General features: G+C 38.7%; 1 protein-coding gene across 1 annotated transcript in view; it reads left to right on the top strand.

Annotated features, from left to right (window-relative positions):
- Nucleotides 1–23431, top strand: part of MOCOS (molybdenum cofactor sulfurase) — a 203077-nt gene extending 179646 nt beyond the window's left edge. The window contains exons 10-15 of the mRNA XM_066327179.1: nucleotides 4384–4465; nucleotides 8636–8760; nucleotides 9358–9463; nucleotides 13483–13609; nucleotides 15909–16013; nucleotides 23209–23431. Of these exons, the coding sequence (XP_066183276.1) occupies nucleotides 4384–4465; nucleotides 8636–8760; nucleotides 9358–9463; nucleotides 13483–13609; nucleotides 15909–16013; nucleotides 23209–23355 (692 nt within the window). The 3' untranslated portion in view covers nucleotides 23356–23431. The remainder of the gene's footprint in view (nucleotides 1–4383; nucleotides 4466–8635; nucleotides 8761–9357; nucleotides 9464–13482; nucleotides 13610–15908; nucleotides 16014–23208) is intronic.
- Nucleotides 23432–23878: the final 447 nt, after the last annotated feature.

Genomic DNA, 23878 nt, shown 5'->3' with positions numbered 1-23878 from the left:
TTTTTAAAATTCTTGATGGTGAGATAATGGCTCTCTTCCTTGGTGAGTCCATTCCAGAGCTACTGCTCCTAAGATGGCACAATGATGAGAGCACATACAAATCACCAGGGGAAAACTGAGCAGATAAAGGTGTAGGAAGTTGTTCCAATATTTATTATGTTTTCTTTCTTCTTACCTGCTGTCTAAATCCATTATTTGTTTGTTGATGTTAAATTTTTAATTCCTTTTTTTTTTATCCCTTCACAAACATGGGTCAGTGTTACATCTTCCACTTAAATCATTTAATGGCAGACGAATTTAATTTAATACATTGACTCTTTCCTTGAAAATCCCATGTTAATCCCTGCTGCTTTTGTCACCACTCCTCCAGCCTGTCTGTAGCTGGTTGCAAATGGAGGACCTGAAGCCAAATGCTGTGTGTGATCCACGTTGTGGGGAGCAGTGGAACTCAGTTTGATGCCATGGGAAGGCTGACCTGGGACAGAGACTGAACAGAGCTAGAGAATAAAGCAGAATGTTTATTAAGGATACACCTTGGGCACCACAAGAGCCTGACCAGGGCTACACACAAGGTGGACTTAAAATGGTCACAAAATGGTGGACTTAAAATGGTCATGAGGTCTCACACTTTTATAAGTTTTGGTCCATTTGGATATTGGGGCTAATTGTCCAGTTGAAGCTTCAGGTTGTGGGATCTCATCCTCCTTGTTTTCCATCTTCCATCCCCCGTTGTTTATGCTTTTGGGCCTGAAAATTGTACTCGTTGTCCTTGGTCTCCAGCAGGAAAAGGGTTTGTTTTGTCCACCTACTCTGTGAAGAGAGCTTACTAACACCCAATAGGAGGCTCAGAACTACACACTTAGGCAGCACAGAAGTTGGAAAACATGAGAGCTAAAACTGAAGGCATCATTTCAACCAGCCAGGTTGGTCGTTCTGAAGCTCAGAACCTCCACTGCCTGTGTTGGTGGCTGGTGTTGTTTCAGATCCGTAGCTCTCGGCCTGCTGACTACCAGCCACCTCCGGCTCTCTTCCTGCTTTGCTCCTTCATCCACATGGAAGGCCACCCACCCAGCCTGCCTTTCCTCAGCCACAGCAGCACGCACCTTTCCACGACGAGTTTTGTTTCCTCCATCTCCCCCTGCCCTCACAGTGCCTGGCTCCTCTGTGCTCTCCCTTTCCGCCATGCGGTGGCTGTGCGGGCCGGGTGCGGGGTGCCGAGCTGTAACTCTGTGTTTTCTCTGCCAGCGCCCCGCTCCCTGCGCTTCTCTGGCTCTGAGCGGGCTGCGGCGCTGACCCCCGCCCAGGGCTCTGCTGCCTGCAGGCGCCTCTCTCCCGAGAGAGCCTAAGGCACCTCGCTGCTGGAGTAGGTGCCTCTGGTAAGTGCCTAAAGCCGAGCGGGCCCGATCCCGCCCAGCTGCAGTATACAGATTCTTCTTCTTCTTCTTTTTTTTTTTTTTTTTTTTTTTTTTTTTTTTTTTTTTTTTTCGGTTACACTCTTAGATTATGGTGAAGACTTTGTCTGTGCCACTTTTAAAACATAATGAGTCTGTTCTCTCTTCCCCTCCAGGCACGTGCTTTCCTCTCCCTCTAGAAATTTGCACTAGCGGAAAATTTGTTTACGGCTGCTTTATTTCAGCGTGGCTTAATATTCTCTGTCTTCTCTGTCCAAGAAAAAAAAAAAATTGTCAGCAGGATTTAGCGTGACTGTAACTACTTTAACACATTTGCTGGATTCTCTATGCACCCAGACGCCCTTCCAGGGTTGCTCTTGAGCCCGGGTATGTTGGGTGTCTCCGCGGCAGAGCCTGCTGCCTGACCGAGCCAGCGGCGCAATCCTGCTGCCTCTGTGGGTAGCAAGGGCGGCAGAGCGGGGCTCTGCACAAGCCCAAAGGTGCCTGAAGGCTTAGCATCTTTGCCTGGCATGTCTGCAAAATTAGTTGGCTTGAGTGGCAGCCGGGGAGCTCCAGCTCCGGCTGTTTCCCGGATCTTTGACAAAAGGGTGGAGTGACAGCAGAGGGAGAGGAAGGGCTTGTGTGTACTCTCTCACTGGCTGTACTTTTCTTCAGCAAAGGGAGTGAGATTTTAATTTTGAGAAACTGCATTTATTAATTTTGTCAGAATTATTTTCTTAGGCTATGTGATTGCTAACAGGCATTTCCTGTTTTGTTTACTGCTAAGAGTGTAACAAAGCCTTGCTATCACAGAACCCACTTTGAGAAAATCAGTGTACCTAACTCTAAATCATCCCCCATGGAGAGAAAATACTTCTTGTGTCTTGACTGAAGTTATTAGAGGTTTAGCTCCCAGTAACTTAAAGGTGGGCAGGAGCAAGTGCCATCATTTCCAGAAATCCTATTACTTGAGTGAGAATCAAGGGAAATCTCCTTGTCCTCCTCCGTCAAATACGTGGGAGCACAGATTACATTGTACTTGTTCCTGACCTACACAAATGTGTAGCCAAACAGAATTTGGCTGAGAATACATTTCTGGAAAAAACTAATTTCTCTCTTTTCATTTTAGCTAACAATCAGCATTACTCTGGCAAGTTAGGTATTAGTTTGCCACTGCACAGTGGGAGAAATTCGGAGTGTCGAGGAGGCACTTTAAAATATTGGAGTAGAAAGATGCTTTCAAAACTGAGCAGCTAATTGCACTTTATGGAGTTTATTGTGCCTTCAAATAGTCATGTGTTACTGCCAATAAAAATAATGGGAATTAAGTGCATACACTGATGAAAGAATATACATGAATGGCTTATATTTCAGTCTATTGAAATAAAAGATCTCTAATTATCCTCATTGACTGAAAATAGGAGCTATAACGATAAGAAATTTTTTATATCAATACTGGTAGCACATCTGTGAATTACATTATCAAGCAAATGACGAGCAGAATGACAGCTTTTAAATTTTAGTAACTGGCAATATACTACTTTTTTTTTTTTTTTCCTTAAAGATAGAATAAAATTGTAATTAACAATGTTTAACTGCCCTAAACATCACTGTAAAATGTGTACTATTCAATAAAAATGTGGTACACTTGCTGGTGTATAAAAAACCTTTTTAAAGCCCTGAAATTCTATTTTAAGAAATTTTGTGAGTATGCCTTTCTTAGAAAATATTTAAAAGATATAACAGTTAAGAGTGTGTGCAGGATGAAATATTTCAAACTCTTCTTTTCCAGAAGGAATGATGCTAATGTTTAATTGTTTTAAAGTCCAAGAGTTCTAGTCAATAAGATGATAACAACAGGTTGTTAGAGGGTGATTCAGAGCATTTATTACCTGTATTATTTTCCTAAGTGAACCCAACTTTTCCCCCTTTGTTTTCACTTATGATGTATGCTGACATAATTCACCAAAGAAGTAGACCACTTTCTATTTTGTAAAACGTGCATAAAACAGAGTTGATAGTTGTATCATAAGGAATCTGAACTGCATTTCATTATTCTTCAGAAAAAAATAAGCCAATTTGATTTCACCATATGACAGGGCTGGTAGAGCATGATTCTTTTTTAGTTTACGATATTATGTAATATCAAAATGTGTGGTTATAATTTTGGGAAATGGGGGGATGGGGTAAGAGTCTTGGTTAATATATGTTGCAGTGTCATGGAAAACCTGGATTTGTTGCAGCCACACAGTAAAACACTTTGTTCTTCATTTAAGATTATTGTTTTCAATTAACAGAAATAGAAGTAGTACAGCTTTTCTTTTTGGTTGTAGTAAACTACAGTACCCTTTCTATCTCTTCGGCTCATTCTGTTCAAGATGAGAAAAATGTGGGAGAAGTTGTTAAGACAGATCATTACCAGGGAGTCCTCAGCTGGTTTAAACTTGGAGATGAATAGATGGGAATAATTGTCTCATTTACAGTTTTCCATACATTTTGTCTTTAAATTATTGTAATTTTATCTCACAGTATATTTCTTTTCTTGAGCAGACTGTGTCTCTTTCTTTCATTGCCCCTCCTTCATCTTTCAGATCAGTCAGTCTCTCTACTCCAACATGACAGTGTTGAACATCATCTCCTGACTTGTCAGAGGAACCATCCTTTCAACAGAAACTGTGGCTGAGGCCATAATTCTGTGCCAGTTTTGTTGCCTGAGATAAACAGAGAAGGAAGTTACTCAAAACTGAAATTGTTTATTTTTTAAATATGCTTCGAGTAGCAAGGGCATCTGCAGCCTTTGTGCTTTGTTTTATCATTTGGAGCCACCTGCCGGCAGAGAATATAATTCTAGCAAAAAGAAACAAATAATTATTTGCTGTTTGTGAGGATGCTGTGACTGTGAAAAAGAGCAAAAATAAGAACGTTTTTCGTGACCCTATCATTCTTCATAATTTTTTTTTATTTAAATATGACTTTCTCTCTGCCCACCTAGGCATGGACCCAATCTCTGTGCCACTGGATGACAATCCTGGAAAAGAGGCTGTGATCTGTGAGAGTAAAGTCTGTTCACACAGGTAAGTGAGAACAAAGAGGTGCTGAAGCTGAAAATCACTCTAGTGACACTCAGAATGTGAACAGATGTGCACACAAACAGAAGCCCTGGAAAAAATGGTGGAAAGCAATGAATGATTAGTAGACCAGGAGAGTGGTCCCATTTAGATAAGTAGGATGGCATGCCCAGCATGTCTGATTGAAAAGAGTAAAAAAATTTAAAAAAATAAAAAGGAGAGGAAGGACAGTACAATAAACTGACTTAGCCCTCACTTGAATGAGTGAGATCTTTTTTTTTCACTTGCTGCAAGCATGAGGAAAGGAGAAAGTGTTCCCAGTTACCTTCAAATGCCAACCAGGGGTCTCAGCAGGACTTGAATTCAGTTCCCCATTTAATAGTAATGATGCTGGCAGTTTTGCCCATTTCATACTGCATGAATTTTAAATTGCTAGAACCTTCTGAAGTTGTAAACAGCTTTCCGTATTTACAGCCCTTTTTAATTTTGTTTTGACCACCTATGTTGTGCAGTGTCCCCTTAACAATCTCAATTGCAAGTATGTAAGTTAAATAACATTAGTTCTAATCAAGAGACATACCACTTCAGTGAATATAGCATTATGAATAAATTTATTTCCTATCCATAAACTTAAGTGTTTATTCATCGTATTTTCTAAGAACTTCCCGCAGTCTCATTAAGTTTTCTGACTGGCAGTGTATCAAGTGCCTTCCTAAAGTACATTTGCATTATCTACTGTGTTTCTTTCCAATGAGTCTCCTGGTAAGTCCAACTAAAAGAGCCACTTAAAGATTTATGTCTTCCTTTCACCAAGGTATACTGATTCTTTGTAACCCTCTATATTTGCTTCTCTGAGTAACACATAAACAAACCAGCAGAAGAACTGGCAATTTCCCCATGGAGCCATGCAGAAAATTATCTTCTCCTTCTTTTCTAGTAGCTATTCAGATGATAAAGAGGATCTTTTCCTCAGAAGTGTATTTTCCTCAGGTAGTGGAATCCACCCAAGAGTCATTTGCTTTAACCATCTGTCCCACTTCCCTTAGTGTTGACTCATCCCTAGCCTCCCCATGGTAAGCCCATCTATTACAGGCTGTAAAACAGCCTGAGTTATCTTTCTCTCTGTGTGCATAAAATTTGTTGCCATACCATTTATTGTAGCTTCTCTTCCATGTAACTGACTGTGTCATTTTTATTGTATCAAATTAGAAGTTTTCATGGAAAACTTTTTAGAGTTCTGAGGAGGAGGGAAAGGACTGAATGAATAAGAAAGGGGATATGAAAGCAAATTGCATGGAGTGGACTGTGAGTAACAAATAAACAAGACAGGAAGTAAGGCAGGATGACTGAACAACACTGATGAGGCTCTGAAACTGTACAGGGATCCAGTAGCAATTGATGCCAGTTTCCAGTGTTTCAGCAGAGGAGCCTCCAGGGCCGAAAATAATGAGAAAAGCAGTGCTTTGCAAGAGGACAGGAGGTGATTTGTGGTCTGGGGTCTTTTCTGTAAAGTGTCTAAGGTGAGCAGTGGGACCAAAAGTCTTTGTTAAAAGGCTTTTCTTTGAAAAAACGCCTAGTGAATTTCTGTTTATTAATTCTGTGATCTGGTGCTGTTATTTCATCCAGTTCTGTTGGCCTACTCTGAATTTAGACTGAGATAACTGAGAGAAGTACACGATGTAGAATCTGCAAGCAGTCATGTGAGGAAATTTAATTTCGCAGCAGCCACGGAAGTTTAATGAGTCCAAATTTCCCTTCTGAAGCAATTCATCAGCGTTAGCCTTCACCCCAGCAGGGGCTGTCCATCAGCATGTGCTGCTCACATCAGAGGAACATGGCTTTCTGGTACAATGCCTACCAGTGGACAGATGAAAGTAGAAGCTAATGTTGATAGGATTGATGTTGCAGAAGACCCTAAATGCTCAAGGTTGCTGCTCTACTGAAATAAGCAGGGACACAGCCTCCTCTTTGGCAGGTTGCAATATCAAAGAGATCAAGGGAAGTGTAGCAGTGGTAGAAGACAAAAGTGTAGTTAAGAACAAGGTGAACTGAGCCCATTGTATTGTATCCCGTGGGATCAATATTCAGACTTCATCTGTCCTTGTTTCTTGTTCTGTAAATTACCCTGCTAGAGGGACCAGTTGTAACACACTGAAACTAAATGACATAATAGAAAGATGAGTGGGAAACTCAAGGCAAACAGCAAGTGAAATCAGAGAGAAATAGGCTCTCCTTTATAAATTGCCTGACATGTGCCAAATGAAATGTAATGCTGACAGATGTAAAGTTATACTCCACAATAATAAACACAAGCAGAAAACAAGTAGAATTGAGCTACAACAGAATGACTTTGACTAAGACCTTGAAGAGATGATAATACTTGCTCAGAAAATGGTCTGACAATAAGGGAAAGCAATTTGAAGACACCAGAGTCTTGGAATACAAAAACTACACAGCGACATTTGATGAAATAACAAGAATGGTATATATATATATGGCGAATCTCTAACTCAGCCACTGTGACTCAAAACAATAAGTATATAAAAACAGGGCAAAATTTTCTTCCTAATTTACAGAGTATTAATTTCCAACAGGCTGCCAGAGGCAATTGGCTCAGGAGAGATTTTAAACACCCCTAGTACCGTGTGAAGGTGGAAAAAAACATCGGAGGAATTTGTTTCACCTGCACTGTTATAATGGATGATTCATGTGTTCTCATTAACAATCTTCTCCCTAACACAGTGGCAGGCAAGGGCACAGTTCAGACTGAGAAATCTCATGTGGACACTCATCTTTTGGCCTCTTTCTTGACACAGTGCCTCTATCTCTTACTCATACCAGAGCACCATTGCAGTTCTAGGGCATCACTGGCTAGATGCAGATGTGGTTGACATCTGTTTACTCTGAGGAGGAGAAGGATGCAGAGCTGCACCATAATTCAAAATTCAGAACAAGCACTGAAGAGATACTTGATCCATGCAGGATTATAAAATCTCCTTGGTTTCATTTCTGCTGGCTTTGTACCTGTGTGATTCAGTTGAACCCTACAGAGCATTTTGTAAAGCCAAGCCACTTCCTCTCAATCCTGGGGCTTAGCACCTTTTGCTGAGAGTAGCTGTTTTCCTGTTTCACAAAGCAGGAGGTTTCCATGCAGATCAACTCCTTTGGCATGGCATGATGTCAAGGTGAGCATAGGAGCACAACTACTTCACTTTCCTTGCTACAGGAATCCTCCCTAGATCAGCATAAGAATTCACATTCCTCTTACATTTACAGTTAGGTATCAGTCAAATCTCTCCATGTAGTCAACAGGGAGTTAAACATTCCCACAGTGAGAGTCATCCCAACCTTAGCTCTAGTATTGATGGGAACTACTTCCTTCTTTCCATTATCTATGAGTGAAACCCAGACAACTGATGTAGCTACATGTGCAGATTTGGAAGATTGACATTAAGTTTACTAAGGGCTGAGGAATTTAATGTCAAACAGGATCAATTTCCAGTGGTCTGATCTGTGGCCTTCTTGGACTGAGAGAGATGATTTCAAAGTCCCTCTAGGAAAGATTACCTCCAGGTAAAGAAGGCAATTCTTTTGCCCGCTTGCATAACTCACTAGACATTTTACAAGTAATGGAAATCATCTTTAGAGAGATACTTGCCCTCTGCTAGTGGAGCCATGTTTTAATGTTAAATGTCTGTACTAACATGAATTAAGTAAGAGAAGTAACATCATTGTACCTGATGGGATCATTAAAAATTACATAAAGCACAGCAATCTTAAATTGAACTCAGATCATTCCTCTCTGTTTGTAGTAAACAGTACAGACCAGAGTGTGACTATTTCATAATACTGTATTGTAATATTGTTATATGGGCAACCACTTATTGTACCTCAGAATCAGTGTCTTCAGCATTATGATTAATCCTTTATTCCACAATAATTTTCTGTATTAAACTAAATTAGATCTTGTGAAAGTTGACTTCAAGAGCAACAGGGTAAAGTTGAGGAAATGGGGAGTTAGAGTCATGTACATCTTCACATCAGATGTTCATCAGACAATATGGGTTCTGTACTTTGTATTGAAGGAAGCAGAATAAACATCTTCACAATCTGACTTCTGTTTTGCAAATTAATGTTTGGGCAATCAAATTTAAACTTCCTCTGTTCTTGTAATAGGGTAAAAACTTATGACTGTGGAGAAAGAGTTGCTGGCTGGCTCTCTACATTTCTTGGTCGTCCATGTTGCTTGATAAGGCAAAGTTCAGACGTGAAAAGCAAGACACATCAGAAAAATGTGAAAGGTATGTTGTCATTCTTAAAAATATTCATGATTCTTCATGCAAACACCAGGCTCTTGGACTTAACACTGAGTATATAGGTACCCTGATAAAGGTTTAAAGGGTTATCCAGTATTGATCTGGTCATTATGTGTATACCCAAACTGACTTTTTGCTTCCCTTCTACTTGTTAAATTTGATGAAAATAGAGAGATGCATCAGTATACGGGGGGAAGTTATCATCATGACCATGATTTTGTCTGGAAACTCAAAGACCATTTGGAAAAATTATCATAAAAATTTAAGAATCAAAGAATTTATTCAGAGACTGAATTTCATTATAAAAATAATTGAAAGAGCACTGAAATTGAAAGAGCATTGAAAATGCCAAGATATTACTCTTGTAAACTATTTTAAAAATTTGATAAAATCTCAACTCTATCTGTTTCTCACTGCATCACATCATTATAATTTGAAGGATTGAGGGCATTCTTGGAATATTTCCTTAGTGCCTGGAACCAAATAAACTAGTAATAAGAATGAGTAAGAGGTCAAAAAAGAGATGAGGTGAAATTACTCATTTTTAAGATCATTTTAGAATCTTGGATTGATTTATTTTAGGTCTGTCATCTGCTACAAACATCTCACTCTCTCTTGTGAATGAAGCGCAATACCTCCTGATAAATGTAGCAAGCATTCTGCAGCTGAAAGAACACATTTCTGCAAGGTAAGATGCTTTTCTGTCTTCAGTGTCTCTCAGTGATCTTGGATTCCAGAATCTTGACATAAGATGCCAATATAGGTATTTGATGTAGAAATTTAGAGATAGTTACTTTTCAATATTAAAAAAAAAAAAAATATAGCTACTAAACTGCTATAATTACTAATTAATTTATGATTTCTGAAAATTTGGATTAAGCTCATGAGCATCACCTGTCTACCAGTCATCTTTAGGAAAATTTAAATGAGCTTTTTGTCAAATGATTGGCTGGAAAGATATTATTGAGAACCAGACAGCTTCTATTTGTCAGAAGAATAAGGGTAAATAGGTTTTCTCAACATAAATTGTCTGGCAGGTAAAAAAATAAAGTCTTAGTAGTGCGTGAACTATTTCTCTCCCATGAGAATTATTAAGATTTAGAGTAAATATGCACAACAGAAATACTTTAAAAGTACTTTCAGGACTGGAATGATTTTATTTCTTAATTTAATTTGGCTTTACTTATACAAAAGTGGGAGATAGAAGCAGCGAATGAAACACTGAGTCAGTCCACAGTTCATCGTTCAAAGATAACACACCCATTTCCAACCAAATTTTCATATACCGGCTGTAGGAAATTTTTGTTTCTTGGATGTAAGTAGGAAAGGTTTAACTTGCACAAAACGTCTTCCCTCAAGGCCTACATTTTGTCTGTGCATCCCACACCCCCAACATCTGTCTCTGGGATTCCTTTTCCTGTCTCGCAGAACTTCTCTCTTGCTTCTTCCTGGAGTCATCTTCTCTCCTCTTAATCACCCACCAAACGCGTCCCCTGCACTGAAAAATCCTGCTAAAGTATGTATCTATATATCTGTAGGGGGATATGCATATAGCTTCAGGATTTGAAACCACTGACTGCATGAAGCATCACTAAAACCACTGGAGCTTACATTGTCTGAGGATTTACCTTCTTTACGAGAAAACAGTTGGGCAATTTTAGAATTTCATGGGAAATGTGCGTAGAAAAGGTTTGAATCGGTCCATCTCTGTATTTTGACTACCTTTTCTCAGTGACAATTAATGCCTTCTTGTAAGGCTTGACTTGGCTGGGTTACATTTCCTTAGGAAGGCACTTGCTGCAGACACACTTTACTCAGGATGGACTTTTTCCATGATAAGACTCAGTGAGGAACCTTCCAGATATGGGATTTGAGTGCAAAGATGAGGAGTAAGAAACAGTGAGGACAAAGGAGAACAAGGAACTTCAGCAAAACATTCAGCATCAGATGATACATTGATTTTACACCTAATATCTTCCAGCACAACTGGGCTTGTAATCTCCTTTTCCTCAAGGGAAACTCCAGATGTGACTGGAGCTGCAGTGGTGACTGAGAAGCTTCCCACTCTGCAGCATGAGTTGGAAGTGTCCTCCCTTCTGTGTGTTTTGCCATGCAGTGCCTCCTCCCAGTGCTGGAGAAATAAATTCAGATATGCAGCATCCTCATTCGGCACTGTTACTAAATCATGGTGTATGAACTTTCCAAATATTGAACTATCCAATGTACTTTCAAGAACTGCATTTATGGGTCTTTATTAAATATTGGAGGGTTTTTAGGAAGTATTATTTAGCTTCTTGGCATGTGGGTTTGTTTTTGCTTAATGGAAACCTGCTAAGTTTTACAAAACAATTTCAATTTTCAACTAAGTTTTCATAATTTCACGTTGTATCTTCCATAAGTAAAAACTAGTCTTCCAGTTTGCACACGGCTTTTGAGAGGTGATCTAAAACAGAAACAGCAATTCAATTAAAAATTAGAATGCAGCATACTGTTGGAGGGCTACCTGCAGGCATTTGTCTCTCTGGTGTTTCCGTTACAGGTCACCTCCATGAAAATCCCTATGGCCTAGCCTAATGCTCAAATATTCTTGCTAGAAATATAACCCTGGGGATATAAATATTAATTTTCAGGTTTGCCTGTTAAATACAGGTAATGCATTCTTCATCATAGAGCCCATTGCTGTGAAAATCCAAAGCACCAAGGCTGACTTTGGCACTGATTTTCAAAACAGGTCTGTTGGGATTTGCAGGATGAAGGTAACTGCCACTCCATCCAACCAATGCATGTTTTGTGGAAGGAGAAATAATGGAAATTTACTCAGATACATGTTGCCAAGTAATTATAAGCATTTCTGAGGTCTGGGGGAGGTGCAAGAGAGGTGAGGTATTCTGGGCATGAGCCCAAGCAGCTTGAAGGCAGGGAGACTGGGGCAGGGGCATGCAGCCTTTGAGTTCAGCAGCAAGGGGTAGATTAGTAGAAGCTTGAAGAGTTTTATCAGCAGCTGTCTCAGGACACTGCAGGCCCAGCTCTGAGGTTACTGGGGCTCTTGATGCCTCCACCAGTACAGGCTGATGTGGCAGGCACTTAGATTTTGCAAAACATTCAAAACTAGAGGCTCCAAGCAACCAAGCTCCAAGAGCCCACAGCAAAACTGGGAACCGCAGCAGCATAACTGAAGGTGTTCACAAATAACTGCTATTTTCCTCCTTGTTAGTATGAGCACTGGCACAATCTGCCCTTCCTGTTGGCTCCCACCTCCTGCATTCATTACAAATTGTGTCTCAGCCATGGGATTACTTGTGGGATCTTGAGGGAAAATCTGTAACTTTGCAGCTTCCCATCCCACCTTCTATCCCCAGGCTGCTGGAACCCTTGTGAACACTGGGGCTTGGTGGAGCTGGGCTTCTGTGGTTTGACTGAAAGTCTGCACAGGCACTTTATCCTTATGCACTTTTGACTGCTAAAAGAAGATCATCCAGATTGTTTTAAATAAAACTAAGCTCTTTTTTTTTTTTTTTTTACCTAGCAGACCTCCTCTGCCAAGACTGCTTGATGTGAAGTTTTCACTGTACTTTGATTTTTCTCTGACTGAAATACATTTTAAACAATATGTGCTTTTTTTTTTCCTTGCCTTTTTTTTTTTTTTTTTGGTTTGGATTTTTTTTTGGTTTTTTTTTGGTTTTTTTTGGTTTTTTTTTTTTGGTTTTGGTTTTGGTTTTTTTTTATTTTAGGATAGAAGTTCTTTTCTTCACTGCTTACCCAGGTTTCTGCCTCTGCTGTAGGATATATCCCAAAGTTGTCTGTCTACAGTTTATGGAGTATCAAAAATGGTTTATGTCCTTAACAGCTAATGCAAAAAGAGATGTTCTTCTCTACTAACAGTGGCACTGAGAGAACTCTCTGGTAAATTTTACAGTGTCTTTTTTTTTTTTTTTTTCTGGTACTGTTCAGATTTTCCTTTAGAAGAAGAGTCAAGAATGACAATTTGAAGATGCAGCAAGATTTCTGATATTTGTATGCAGTCTGCTGCTCTTTCTGTCTCATATACATTCTCCACAGTGACACAAATCTACACTCTGGCAGCTCAAATGCTTGTAAAAAGGGGGAAATATCACCACACAAAGATTATTTTTTTTAAAACACCTATCATTTGGTGCAATCTGCTGCCTCCCAAAGGCAAATAATAATAATATAAGGGATATATTCTCTCATAAAATTACTTTACTGGCCTTTTTCACCTTCAGCAACTGCTGGTTTTGTCCCTTCTGACACTACAGCATGTACAGAACAAAATTTTATTTGCCTTTGGTTCCAGAAGCTTCTCTTTCTACAACATTTAATAAGTCAAATGATTACTAACTGAAAAGATCTTTTTATTTGTTACCATTAGCCTTACATATGATAACAAATTGGGAATTTTCTCATATGCGTGGTTCACAATCACCTGCCTACATGTTTTCATACCTACAGTTCCAGGTTACACCTCTGAAGAAGCCACCTAGAGGATTACATATTATAATTGAGAGGTTGCAAATTACAGTTGAATACCTTGTGCCATTTCCATAGCCTTTGTAATAAAACTTGTCCAGGTTATTCTGGAGAAGCATTTGTTTATCACATGAGCCACCAGATTCTTACAGCACAAACATCTAGTGGAAAATTAGTTAATTTTATTTTTTCTTTTGCTCTATCAACTCTGTGAGACAGATTGAAGGAACCATTGGAAATAGAGGAATTGATCCAACGTTTCCGTGCCAACATTGTCGTCAGTGCACCAGAGTCCTTTGAAGAGGAAGAGTGGGCTGAGATTTCAATAGGTGCTCTGCAATTCCAGGTGTGAACTTTTCTCTCTTGTCCATGCCACAGTGTATCACAAAGCATTTTGATTCCTGGAGACAAACCAATTTTTGTAAGGCTTTTACTAGAATATGAGCAGCATGCTTTGTGCTGGTGAAATTTATGAAGGGTGTAAAAAAAAAAAAAAAAAAAAAAAAAAAAGTGATGTGTCCTGTGGCAAACATACTTCAAACATTTAAGAGGTTTTGTCATATTTCTCCACACTTTTATTGAATTTTGTCATTCATAGTGTTTCATATCTTTATCTATCTGCACCAAATAGTAATCAGGTTTTTTGAGGCAGTTCACAGCAGATATTTAGCCAGCATATCAGCAGAGAATATTGGTTGCTGTTAAGCACAGTAGTCCAAATATAACCTCACATTAGTGCAAATCAGGCAACTGATTGCCAAAAGACTGGACGTGAATTCAAGTGAACACTCATGGTCTATTGCCCTCTGTTGTATACGTCTTATCCCAGTCTTTACTCAAGGAATGTTTCTAATTCAAGCCTGGTAGGGGTTTTGGTATGTTGGGCTTCATATCATAGTTAGCAACATAAAGTCCTTTGTACTGTAAGGAAAATTCTGAAGAGTCAGGCCTTGTTTGTAAAGACGTTCTTTCAAGAAAAACTCCTAACAAAGAATTTGTAAAAGCTACACATGACACCTAAGGGAATGATGCATATGTGTATTAAATGTTCTGCTGAATTTGTCTGGCCAAGAGATATGAAATATGTATTTGAAGATGCTTTGCCTAGGATGTGAAAGTGGCATATTCATTGTTTTTCTAGAGATTCTAATTTAAGTGTGAATGACAGGAGTACCAAGGTCAAATCTTGGAATGTGATAGCCATTACCCCTTTTTTCTTGTGGTCAGCATGCTGTAAGAAACATTTTCAGCAAGGGTGGAAAATATTGCTTATCTGCTCTCTTCTTATGTGTACTTTGATCAGTAAGCTGCAATGTGAGTTACAGAAAATTGAGGAAAATTTCCTTTGAGTAAGAAATGAGGTACACAAAGGACAAAATCCCTGGTGTATAGCTCGTTGGAGGCTGGAGTTACACTGGAGAGTTCAGCTGACGATCCTGTTGATAAGTTATTGTAAAACTACAAAAATAAAAGGTATTCCTATTTCTACCATTGATATACTTTAGGAATACAAGAAAGGCTTATGCAACTTGCATTGCCTTTTCCCATTTCTGCTAGGTCCTTTTTCAGATACTGATGTAGTAGCAGTAGAAATTATGTCAATGTTTCTTTATGCCACAGAAAAGTGTAGAAGCTGTTGAACAAAATAAAGCAGGGAAAAAATATTTCTTCTCTGTCTTTTTGTTCTTTTAATTAAAAAAAAAGGGCTGTGGAAAATTATTTTCTAAAAGAGCTGATGTTTGGTGTTGATGATTGTGCTGAAGAGTTATACAAGCAGTCTAGATGCATCTCAAAAACCTGAAACATCACTTCAGATCAGCACAGAAAATGTTTAAAGTATACAGTTTAATTATTTGCTCTATTTGAAATTTATGGCACGTTTTAAAAAAGTAGAATGTGTATACTGGGATAGTGTAAGATGTAATTTCTGGAATGTATAGCTTTGCTAAAGTTAGGGATGCAGTGTTAAATGAAAGTACAATATGTTGTCCTTCTCCTTTTTAAAGCTGTAAGAAGAAATTTGTTGCAGGATTGTTTTTTTGCTTTTTTTCCCTAAAACCGTACTTTAGTTCAAACAACAATTAACTTTAAGAACAATTACATATGATGTTAACATCATGTGTGATAGATGAAAGAGGATGAATTTTTTCTTCTTATTAGGTAAACTTATATATTTAAATATTTTGCATTCCGAGTATTTAGAAGTACCATGCAGATAAGAAAAATATTGTGCATTTCAGCTGCACTAAAATAGTCCCAAGAAAATCCTCCGTGGGTCAAATCCTGAGGTATTGGCTTAATTTTGTATTCAATTCTATGGGCAAGCAGCCCTGCCAACCCACAGAAGAAGTAAAGCCATCAGGAAATACAAATATGTAAATGTCTGGTATTTCTCACATTTTCTCTGAGAAAGTTTTCCTTAAGAAAAGAAAAAAGTGAATTAAAAACTCGGTGAGACTTTTGCAAGTAGACCTACTACATTAGGTGAACAGACTTGACCTTTTACATAATGAAAGCTTGAAAAACCACAGGAAAAGTATGCAAAAGGTATGTGTGTAAGATATTATGATGGTCAGAGGCTTGTACTGTTCAATGCAGTACTTCTTTGATAAACAGCTATGAACTTTCTTTAACTAAAATTTCAGGTTGTGGGTCCATGTAGCAGATGTCAAATAATCTGCATTGATCAACAGTCTGGGGAACGAAACAAAGAAATTCTGCAGTCCCTGTCTGCTGCCAGAGGTAGAAAGGTCAGTACAGTACTTGAAAATAGCTGTAATGAAAGATGTAGTGACTTTATTGCATGGGTAGTGAAATATCTGCTGAGAGAATATCCACAGTTAAATTGTTGCCATTTGGATTTTTTTTCTGGAAAAAGAGGATGCACTTACAACCCAGATATGGCATGGTTTATTTCTATAAAATGCTTAAAACATTTTTTATTCAGAAATGGACTATTAATATGCATTAGTTTAAACTGTGCTTGCTTTTCTTCAGTGTGTACTTCTTCACAGTGTGTTTATTTTGGTCTTAAAAACACAAACTGATGCACTGATGTATTTTAAGAAAAGACATACACTAAAAAATCAGAAAGTGTTTGAAATTATACAGTTGGCATGTAAGACTAAACTTTATTCTTACCCTGAGAAATCAGTTAGCAGGAAAAACAGCAGATGGGAGTACAGTCAGAGTGGAGCTTAATTGCTTAGGAAAGTGACCAGAAAGTAAGTGTTCAATACAGGTGTTTATTTGAGGTCCTGTTTCCTAAGGTTGCATTGCTTCTTGGCACTGAGAGCACTCAGATTATGGCTAGACACTTCGGCATCCCAAAAGCTCCACAAATCTCCTCATACGTATTTATTTAGCTGAAAATCCTTATTTAAAATTCCTTGCTTCCAGTTGGTTAAGCTTCTGTAGTTAAAGTGTCTCAGGCAGTGGGGCTCGGGAGCCTTGCCAAACACCAGAGACGGGCACGGCACCGGTGCAGAGCAATAACAAATAGGCTGAAAATCATTCAACCAGACAATGCACAAACAAGTTACAAATACTGCATTCTGTGTTTGGACCAAAAAAAAAAGAAAAAAACCCAACTAATAAATCGATTCGTCTCAGTGACTCATTAAGCAAACAAAGAGCCTTCTTTCTGTTGGCTGTTATCCTTGGTGAATAGCTCCTCTGGCTCCGTGTCGGAGCCAGCCCGGTGCAGTGAGCCGGGGAGAGGCACAGGCAGGGCCGGCTGTCGAGGCACAGCTTCCCGCTGACCTGGGGTGACTTAGGCTTGCACAGCAGGCTCTGCTCCAGGTCACCACAGTACATGAGCCTTTGTGAGATGGCCCTGGCCATGGCGGCTAGCCTGAGGACAGGGGCCCTTTCCGAGTGATGGTGAGCCACAGCTGCAGCATCTGGGACACTTCAGAGGACGTTTGGGCACTTGGGACACTTCAGAGCACATTTAGGCATTCAGGACAGGGATGCTCCCTGCTGCCACATGAGATGTAGGACTTTTTCTGTCCATATAGGTTTTACTGGGTGATGACTTGAAACCTCTGTAGAGAGAAAGCACTCTGTACTCAATGAGAAAATGGCAACAAAACCCTACTCAGGATGCAGATTCTCAGGAGAGGCGAAGCATCTTCTGCCTGTTCCCCACATCAAGGACAAGCTCTTCTTTAATTCTGATTAACTCAACAATGAAGAGATTTTCTTGATGCACTGCTAGAGCCAAGTGGCTCATTCAGACAGGACTAAGGCAAAGAGAGCAATCCAGCCTTTGGAGAAGGAGCTGGCATATGATAAAAGCCTCACGGTGCGGCTGATCAGCGCGGAGGAGTGCTCTCTCTCCCTCTGCTGCACTGATATTCATGCTGCAAAGACATAGACATTCAGCCTTTTTTATTTTTTCCCAGCCTTCAGTGCTGCTGGCAGATGGGGTCTTGTGAGCATGCCCTGCTCTGTGTAAGGGTGAGTCCTCTGGCTTAGCTGACAATTGAAGAGGAGAGTTTGAACTGGTGGCTTTGCCTGGTCTGTTCTGAGAAGACCTCCGAGCCCATCCCTCCTGCAGGTCACCTCTGTAGTGTTGGGCGCCAGCTGATTATCAGTGAGCATCACCCAGGAAGGACTGTGGCATTTTTAGTGTGCTCAGCAGACCTAACAGAGGACATTGATCCAAACCTTTCACAGTTCGCAGTGGGGAGGAAGAACATCGAGTTCATGTGACTGTGTTAAATTGCAAAGCTAATCCTTTGGTGACTCATATCTCTACCATGTGCTTTACTACTCAAGAGTCATCTATTAGATTTCATTTTCTTTTTTTTTTTTTTTTTTTTTTTAATCACATGCAGATTCAGCGAAGGAATTCAGCAGTGTTTGCTCCTATCTGTCAATAATGGAATTCAAACTACAAAAAAAAAATATTGCAGAAAAATAAGATTTAGGATAATTTTCCAGGTTTTTGGAAAGCTGCTGTAGCAACTTGATTGCCAAAACATTAAAGATACTGCACATAGAAAAGAGAGCCAGATGCCAATATTTACCATTTTATTTTGGTTTTTCCAAGAACATCAACCTGAAAAAATTACGTTGAATTTTATCAAACAAATAGCCCAAATGGCAGCACTGCCAATGAACTTCCATAATGAGCTAAATAATGTAATGCTTATAAAAGGTAGTTCGATATTTATTCCTAAAATCCTGTTTTTCTCCATTCCTCTGAGACTGTGAGAATCTAGTGCTTCAAATTGAAAGATGGAACCTTTGCATACAGAGATTGCAGCTGAAAATCAGAAGCAGCTACTGTAACTAGCCACACAAGCAATTTGCATCTTTCCTGGTAAATGTAAATCATGGTGCTGAAGCCTTGCCAGCTACTTTTTATGAAAACTTTCATGTCATTGCTTTACATAAAATGTAAACACCTCTATAAAGTGAACTTGAGCTCTGCTTTCTGAAGAAACACTCATAAAGGATTCCTTGTGTAATTTTTGACTGGAAAGGAAAGATGAACCCTCCTCGTGTGACAGAGTGCTCTCTGTTGCTGCAGGAGATTAGGAAAGACTAGATAACTCCATTAAGCAAATGGCCACATGCTGTTTCACATGCCTCACCACCTGATGCAAAACACACATGGATGGTAAAAGGAGAACACAGAATTCCCGCCTCTCTTTGGTGTTTTGCAGATGCTGTTTAGTGCTAATGATAGTGGAAGCCCTGTGGGTAGATTTGCAGCAGTGCTATAAGCTGGGACTTGCTGTCAAGGTAGCAGAGGGAATTACTGCATTAGCAATCTGCCCTGGTCTAAATGTATGGATAGCAGCATATCAAGGGAAATCCATTATGTTTGCACATGCCTTTATACACTAAAAAGCTTGTGTTTTTTCTTGGGGGCTGTTGATCCTCCTTTATGTATCTTATTGCACCTTGGGAGAGCCTCTTTTCCTGCAGAATTAGATGCCGTGCTTTGGATTGCTTCCTGAAATGTTAGCAAGGATAGCAAATGACCTCTCATATCTGATGTGTCATTATCATAATTTTCATGGTAATGCAGGGCTTTACACTGTGTAATGCTTTTCATTCAAATATCTGGAGCATTTGAGAACAGTGATTGTTGTAATTAATAAGTCTCCGAAATAATATAGTTCTCTATTCTCATTGGTGGCTGAACTGAAAAATGCATTTATTTAAGGTGCAGCAAAGGCAAATCAGTTCTTAGATAAACATTCTACAGTCCAGATATTTTCAACAGAGCAATATGGGGTTTTATTGACACCAGTTTAAAAAATCCATTTTTCCAATATGAAAAATTGGAGTGAGTACTCCAAAAAAGTGAGTACTCTCTTATTTTGTAAAGCTTTAGGTTCTAGTAAATTTAAAGCTAATAAAACATTATTACATTAAAAATCAATTTTAATAATTGCATCTCCCAAATCTTTGGATGAGAGGGAGGTTATGTTATTGTATGAATAAATTATCAGACCTGAACAGGTAAATTTATCTGCTGGGATATGGCAGCTGAGAGCTACATTTGCAGGCAAAATCTAGAACTCATCCATCCAAAGTTAAGTATTAACATGCAGTATGATTTGTGTGCTTGTCAAATGCTCTAGCAGGGTATTTCTCCAGCAGATTCTAGTCTGTGTTAACTGATTCTTAAGGTGCTGTAGCTCGAAGGCACCTCACCTCAGGCCTTTGGCAGATGTAGTCCCTCAGGTTTCTGTCTTACAAAAGGGGATAGTGCACATAGGGTATTTTTCTCTCAGTGATTTTCTGAGCAGAATATATTACTGTTGATCCAGTAAATGAACTTGAAACAACATGCAAGAATGATAGCATTTCATGGCTCCTCCTTTAAGTGAGTGTGATGACTATCATATGATTCACTGTTGGCAAGAATTATGTATGTTCTCTCTGTTTCTCCCAGCAGTGAAGTGGTCTGCTTTTTTCTAATCAAGAAGCTTTAATTTTTTTTTTTCCCTGTAACATTTTACAGTCGTGGGAAGAGTTTCTACTGCCAGATAAAGCCACAGAGCTCACAGTCTTGTACTCCCTACCCAGTTCTTGGTGTGTTCTGGAAAGATTATATACAGAATAAAATGCCCTTTAAGTCAGGAAAAGGTAGCAGCAGCAGGCAGAGATTACGCAGTTCACTGTAGTAACTCTGCAGGCTGTAATCTCTGCATCTGAAAGCCTCATTTTTCGTCAGAAATGTGAGAAGGGCCGATTTCTACATTTTGTCTTTCTCTTGAAATAGAGCTGAAGTGGCAGATGCAGCTTTTGTGGTTGCTTGGCAGGGGTGTGTGTGATTGCTATTATCAGTACTTGCTGAGTCATTATTTGTAATTATTGAAAAACCAGGGAAATTTCCTTAAAAGATGTTAAATCAACTTCTGGCAATCACAGGCTAAATTTGGGTCTAAGAACATTCAACAGAAAAAAAGAAAAAGAAAAAGGGAAAAAAAAAAAAAAAAAAAAAAGTCGTCAATTACAAACAGGCATTATTACTAAAATATGTATACCATCAGTGTATCATCACCTTGGAAACTCCTTCCACATTACTCACTGGAAAAAACACTGAGATGCCTAATCAGAGAAAAAAAAAAAATACAAAGGACTGGTATTAAAACAGTATTTGAGAACTCCTGAAGACAAGATGCATTCAGACATGCATTTTCTTAAGTAATTCTGAATGTTTTAAGATGCATTAAAAATCCTGCTAAATTATTTTTAATAACAAAAATTGGTAAATTAAGTTCTTCACAGTGAACAATCTGCCCAGATTTATTTTAGTCTCATTTTAAGATACATCAAGATGACAATACAGTAAATACAAATAACTTCTCATGCATCACATAAGCTCATTTACATGGATGAGTTAAAAAATTCCTTCCTGTGTGAAATGTGGCATGAACTAGTAATAATTGTACAACATTTGTTTTATAATTGCCTCATTTTTTAAAGAAACAAAATCATGGCAACTGTCATTTTTGCAGTAGGGCATAGGAGGTGAATCCAGCTTATTAACCACAAGGCTGAAAAATATATAATTTATGCCATTAGAGAAGCCTGTTAACAAATTAGAGAAAAGCAAAAATGGAAAAATAATACTATGTACTTGAATGTTTTAAATTAAACAGTTACTAACACCATTACAGCATCAAGGTTGATCCAACAGTCAGTTGATCAGTGCTGAAGGTCTGGGATCTTACACTGCTGCAGTCATTCCTCATCATTAGCTTTAGAACACTGGCCACAGGGATGTACCCTGTGTCCACCATTAGAGCCACTGGTACCCAGAAAATGCCAGCAGTAGGATAGACCTGATGGGTCCAGCTCATTCCCTCTACATGTCACCTGCCAGTGAGATGAAGGAATGGCAGAGGTAGCCAAAAATACCTAAGCTCAGGGCCCGTTTTTCTCATTGATGTTTAGGATTGCAAATGAAACAGAAAGACCCAAATTCAGAGTCTGAAGCCATGTTTGGATAGATCTCTGCTTTACAGCATCTCTCTTACTTGGGAGTAGGTCTCAACCTTACCTCTCGTGAATTCTTCAAAGACTAAGAGCTGTCCTGTGTTACCTCATTGCTGCATCTTTATTTAATTACACAGTGCAATAGGAGACAACATACTGCCTTCATATTTAGTCTGTGAAATATGATCCCTTAAATTAATATATTTTTTTTCTTTATTGCAATCCCTTTTACCTACAATTTTTTTAACCTGCTCTAAAAGTAATTCACTCAATTTCAGGATCATTGATCTAAACAAAGGCAGTAAATGTAATCAGGAAATAGAAAAGGATAATAGAATTATGTTTTCAAGTAATTTTGTTTGCTTAGGTATTTACTTTACACTTCATAATAACTTGTACATTTTGGCTGTAGTCTACCAAAGCAAAATACTTTTTTTTGAAACCTGCAAAAAGAGATGAGAAAATTAATATTGGGTTCCCAAGGTTCTCAGTTTGAAGAGCAAAGACTTTCTGAAGCCTAAAAATCTGTTATCAATTTAACATGGTGTTCTTCAGTGTTCCTTTCTACCTATTCTACGTGTTTTTTGATTAACTATTATCTAAATCTTTGGAAAGTATTATGAGATACGACACATCTTTTTCTTGCATATTTCTAAATTCTCCACTTCTGGAAAACAAAACCACACCAGTCCCTTCCTGTGACATTTCCAGATCACACCCACAACTGTAACACTCTACTGCTGGAAATCAAGACCTCACATAAAAATGCAGACACTCAGATGAGGTCTGTGGTGCCTGTGAGGTTTGCATGGTCAGTGGACAAAGTGGATTTTTCATTCTTCTTTTCTTTATTACTCAGTTTCCCAAAAATATGTTCTAAGTATTTCTATTATTTATGCAGGATAGATTCACAGATAATGACACTTAACAAGTGGGAGCAACAATAAAACAAACGTTCTGAATATTTTCTGTAAAGCATACTAAAATGTTCATAAAAACAAATTAAGGGAAACTCACAGAGGCTAGGCGGAATGAAGTTCTGTTAACTAAGCGAATAATTAATGGTAGGAGATGGAAGACTTCCTCACTGTTGGACATACCAGTGTTCCCATGCTGCAGAGCCTTTGTCTGTGACAATACCTTAACTATTTGTCAATGAGCCAGAGCAGGCATTAAATAACAAGATTATGAGGGAGTGTGAATCACATATATGATACTATGGAGCTTATGATGAAATACTCTGTTATTTATCCACTTACTTAAGCTATTCTTCTTGAATAGCATGGCATTACCTTCTGTTTACCAGTCTATTATAATTAATGAGTTAAGAAAGTTCTTAATTACATGGACATAGTACATACTTCCTATTCTTAAAGCATTATTTTTTTTTCTAAGCATATCTGGGTTGTGAGATCCTCTATAGATTTGATTACTCTAACATGTGTTGCATCTTAATAAGTATTTTACTTTTTTTTTCAGACAAACTTTGGCATATACCTGATGAACCAGCCCTTGCTCTCATCCTTTTCAGATGTTTTATCAGTTGGATCTCAAGTACTTCCAGTGCTGAAGGAGAATACAGAAATTCAGCCTCCGATATCCAGTGAAGAAAAATGTTCAGGATAGATTCTCGGGTGGAGATGAAATTTTTATGCAACTACAGGGAGAAGTCAGTAGTCAGTTACTCAAAAAAATAGAAAAAGCTTCCATTCATTTGCTTCTGGTAATTTTCTGTTTGCTGTAAATGTTATCAGATGGCAAAACTGTTGATAATTACAGCTCACCTGCATGTTTTTGCTTGTGATTAGGTTGCAGCAGCCATAATTCTATTTTGCACAATTGCTTCAGGATGCAACAGGTTTGATCAAGTCTTACTGGTGGATGACTCCCAAAGCAAGCCCAAGTTTGTTGTCAGAAGCCACATCTCAATGAAGGAAAGTAAACACAATAATACACTACTTCCTTCTACTGCTTTGTCAAAACCCCAATTAGGAGAGAGGATGCAAGACATATTTTAGAAACAATGTGGGTGGGAAGAGAACTCTGGGAGAGTGGAATGAGAGTAGCAGTGCATTCAGCTTTTCCAAAAGGAAACTGAAGGTGATGTGTAGACAGTCTGAAAGCAATGGAAGAGAGGGAATTATTGGGA

Source organism: Sylvia atricapilla, chromosome 1 (genome assembly GCF_009819655.1).
Source record: "Sylvia atricapilla isolate bSylAtr1 chromosome 1, bSylAtr1.pri, whole genome shotgun sequence".
Lineage (NCBI taxonomy): Eukaryota > Metazoa > Chordata > Aves > Passeriformes > Sylviidae > Sylvia > Sylvia atricapilla.
This window is presented reverse-complemented; position numbering and strand designations above follow the sequence as displayed.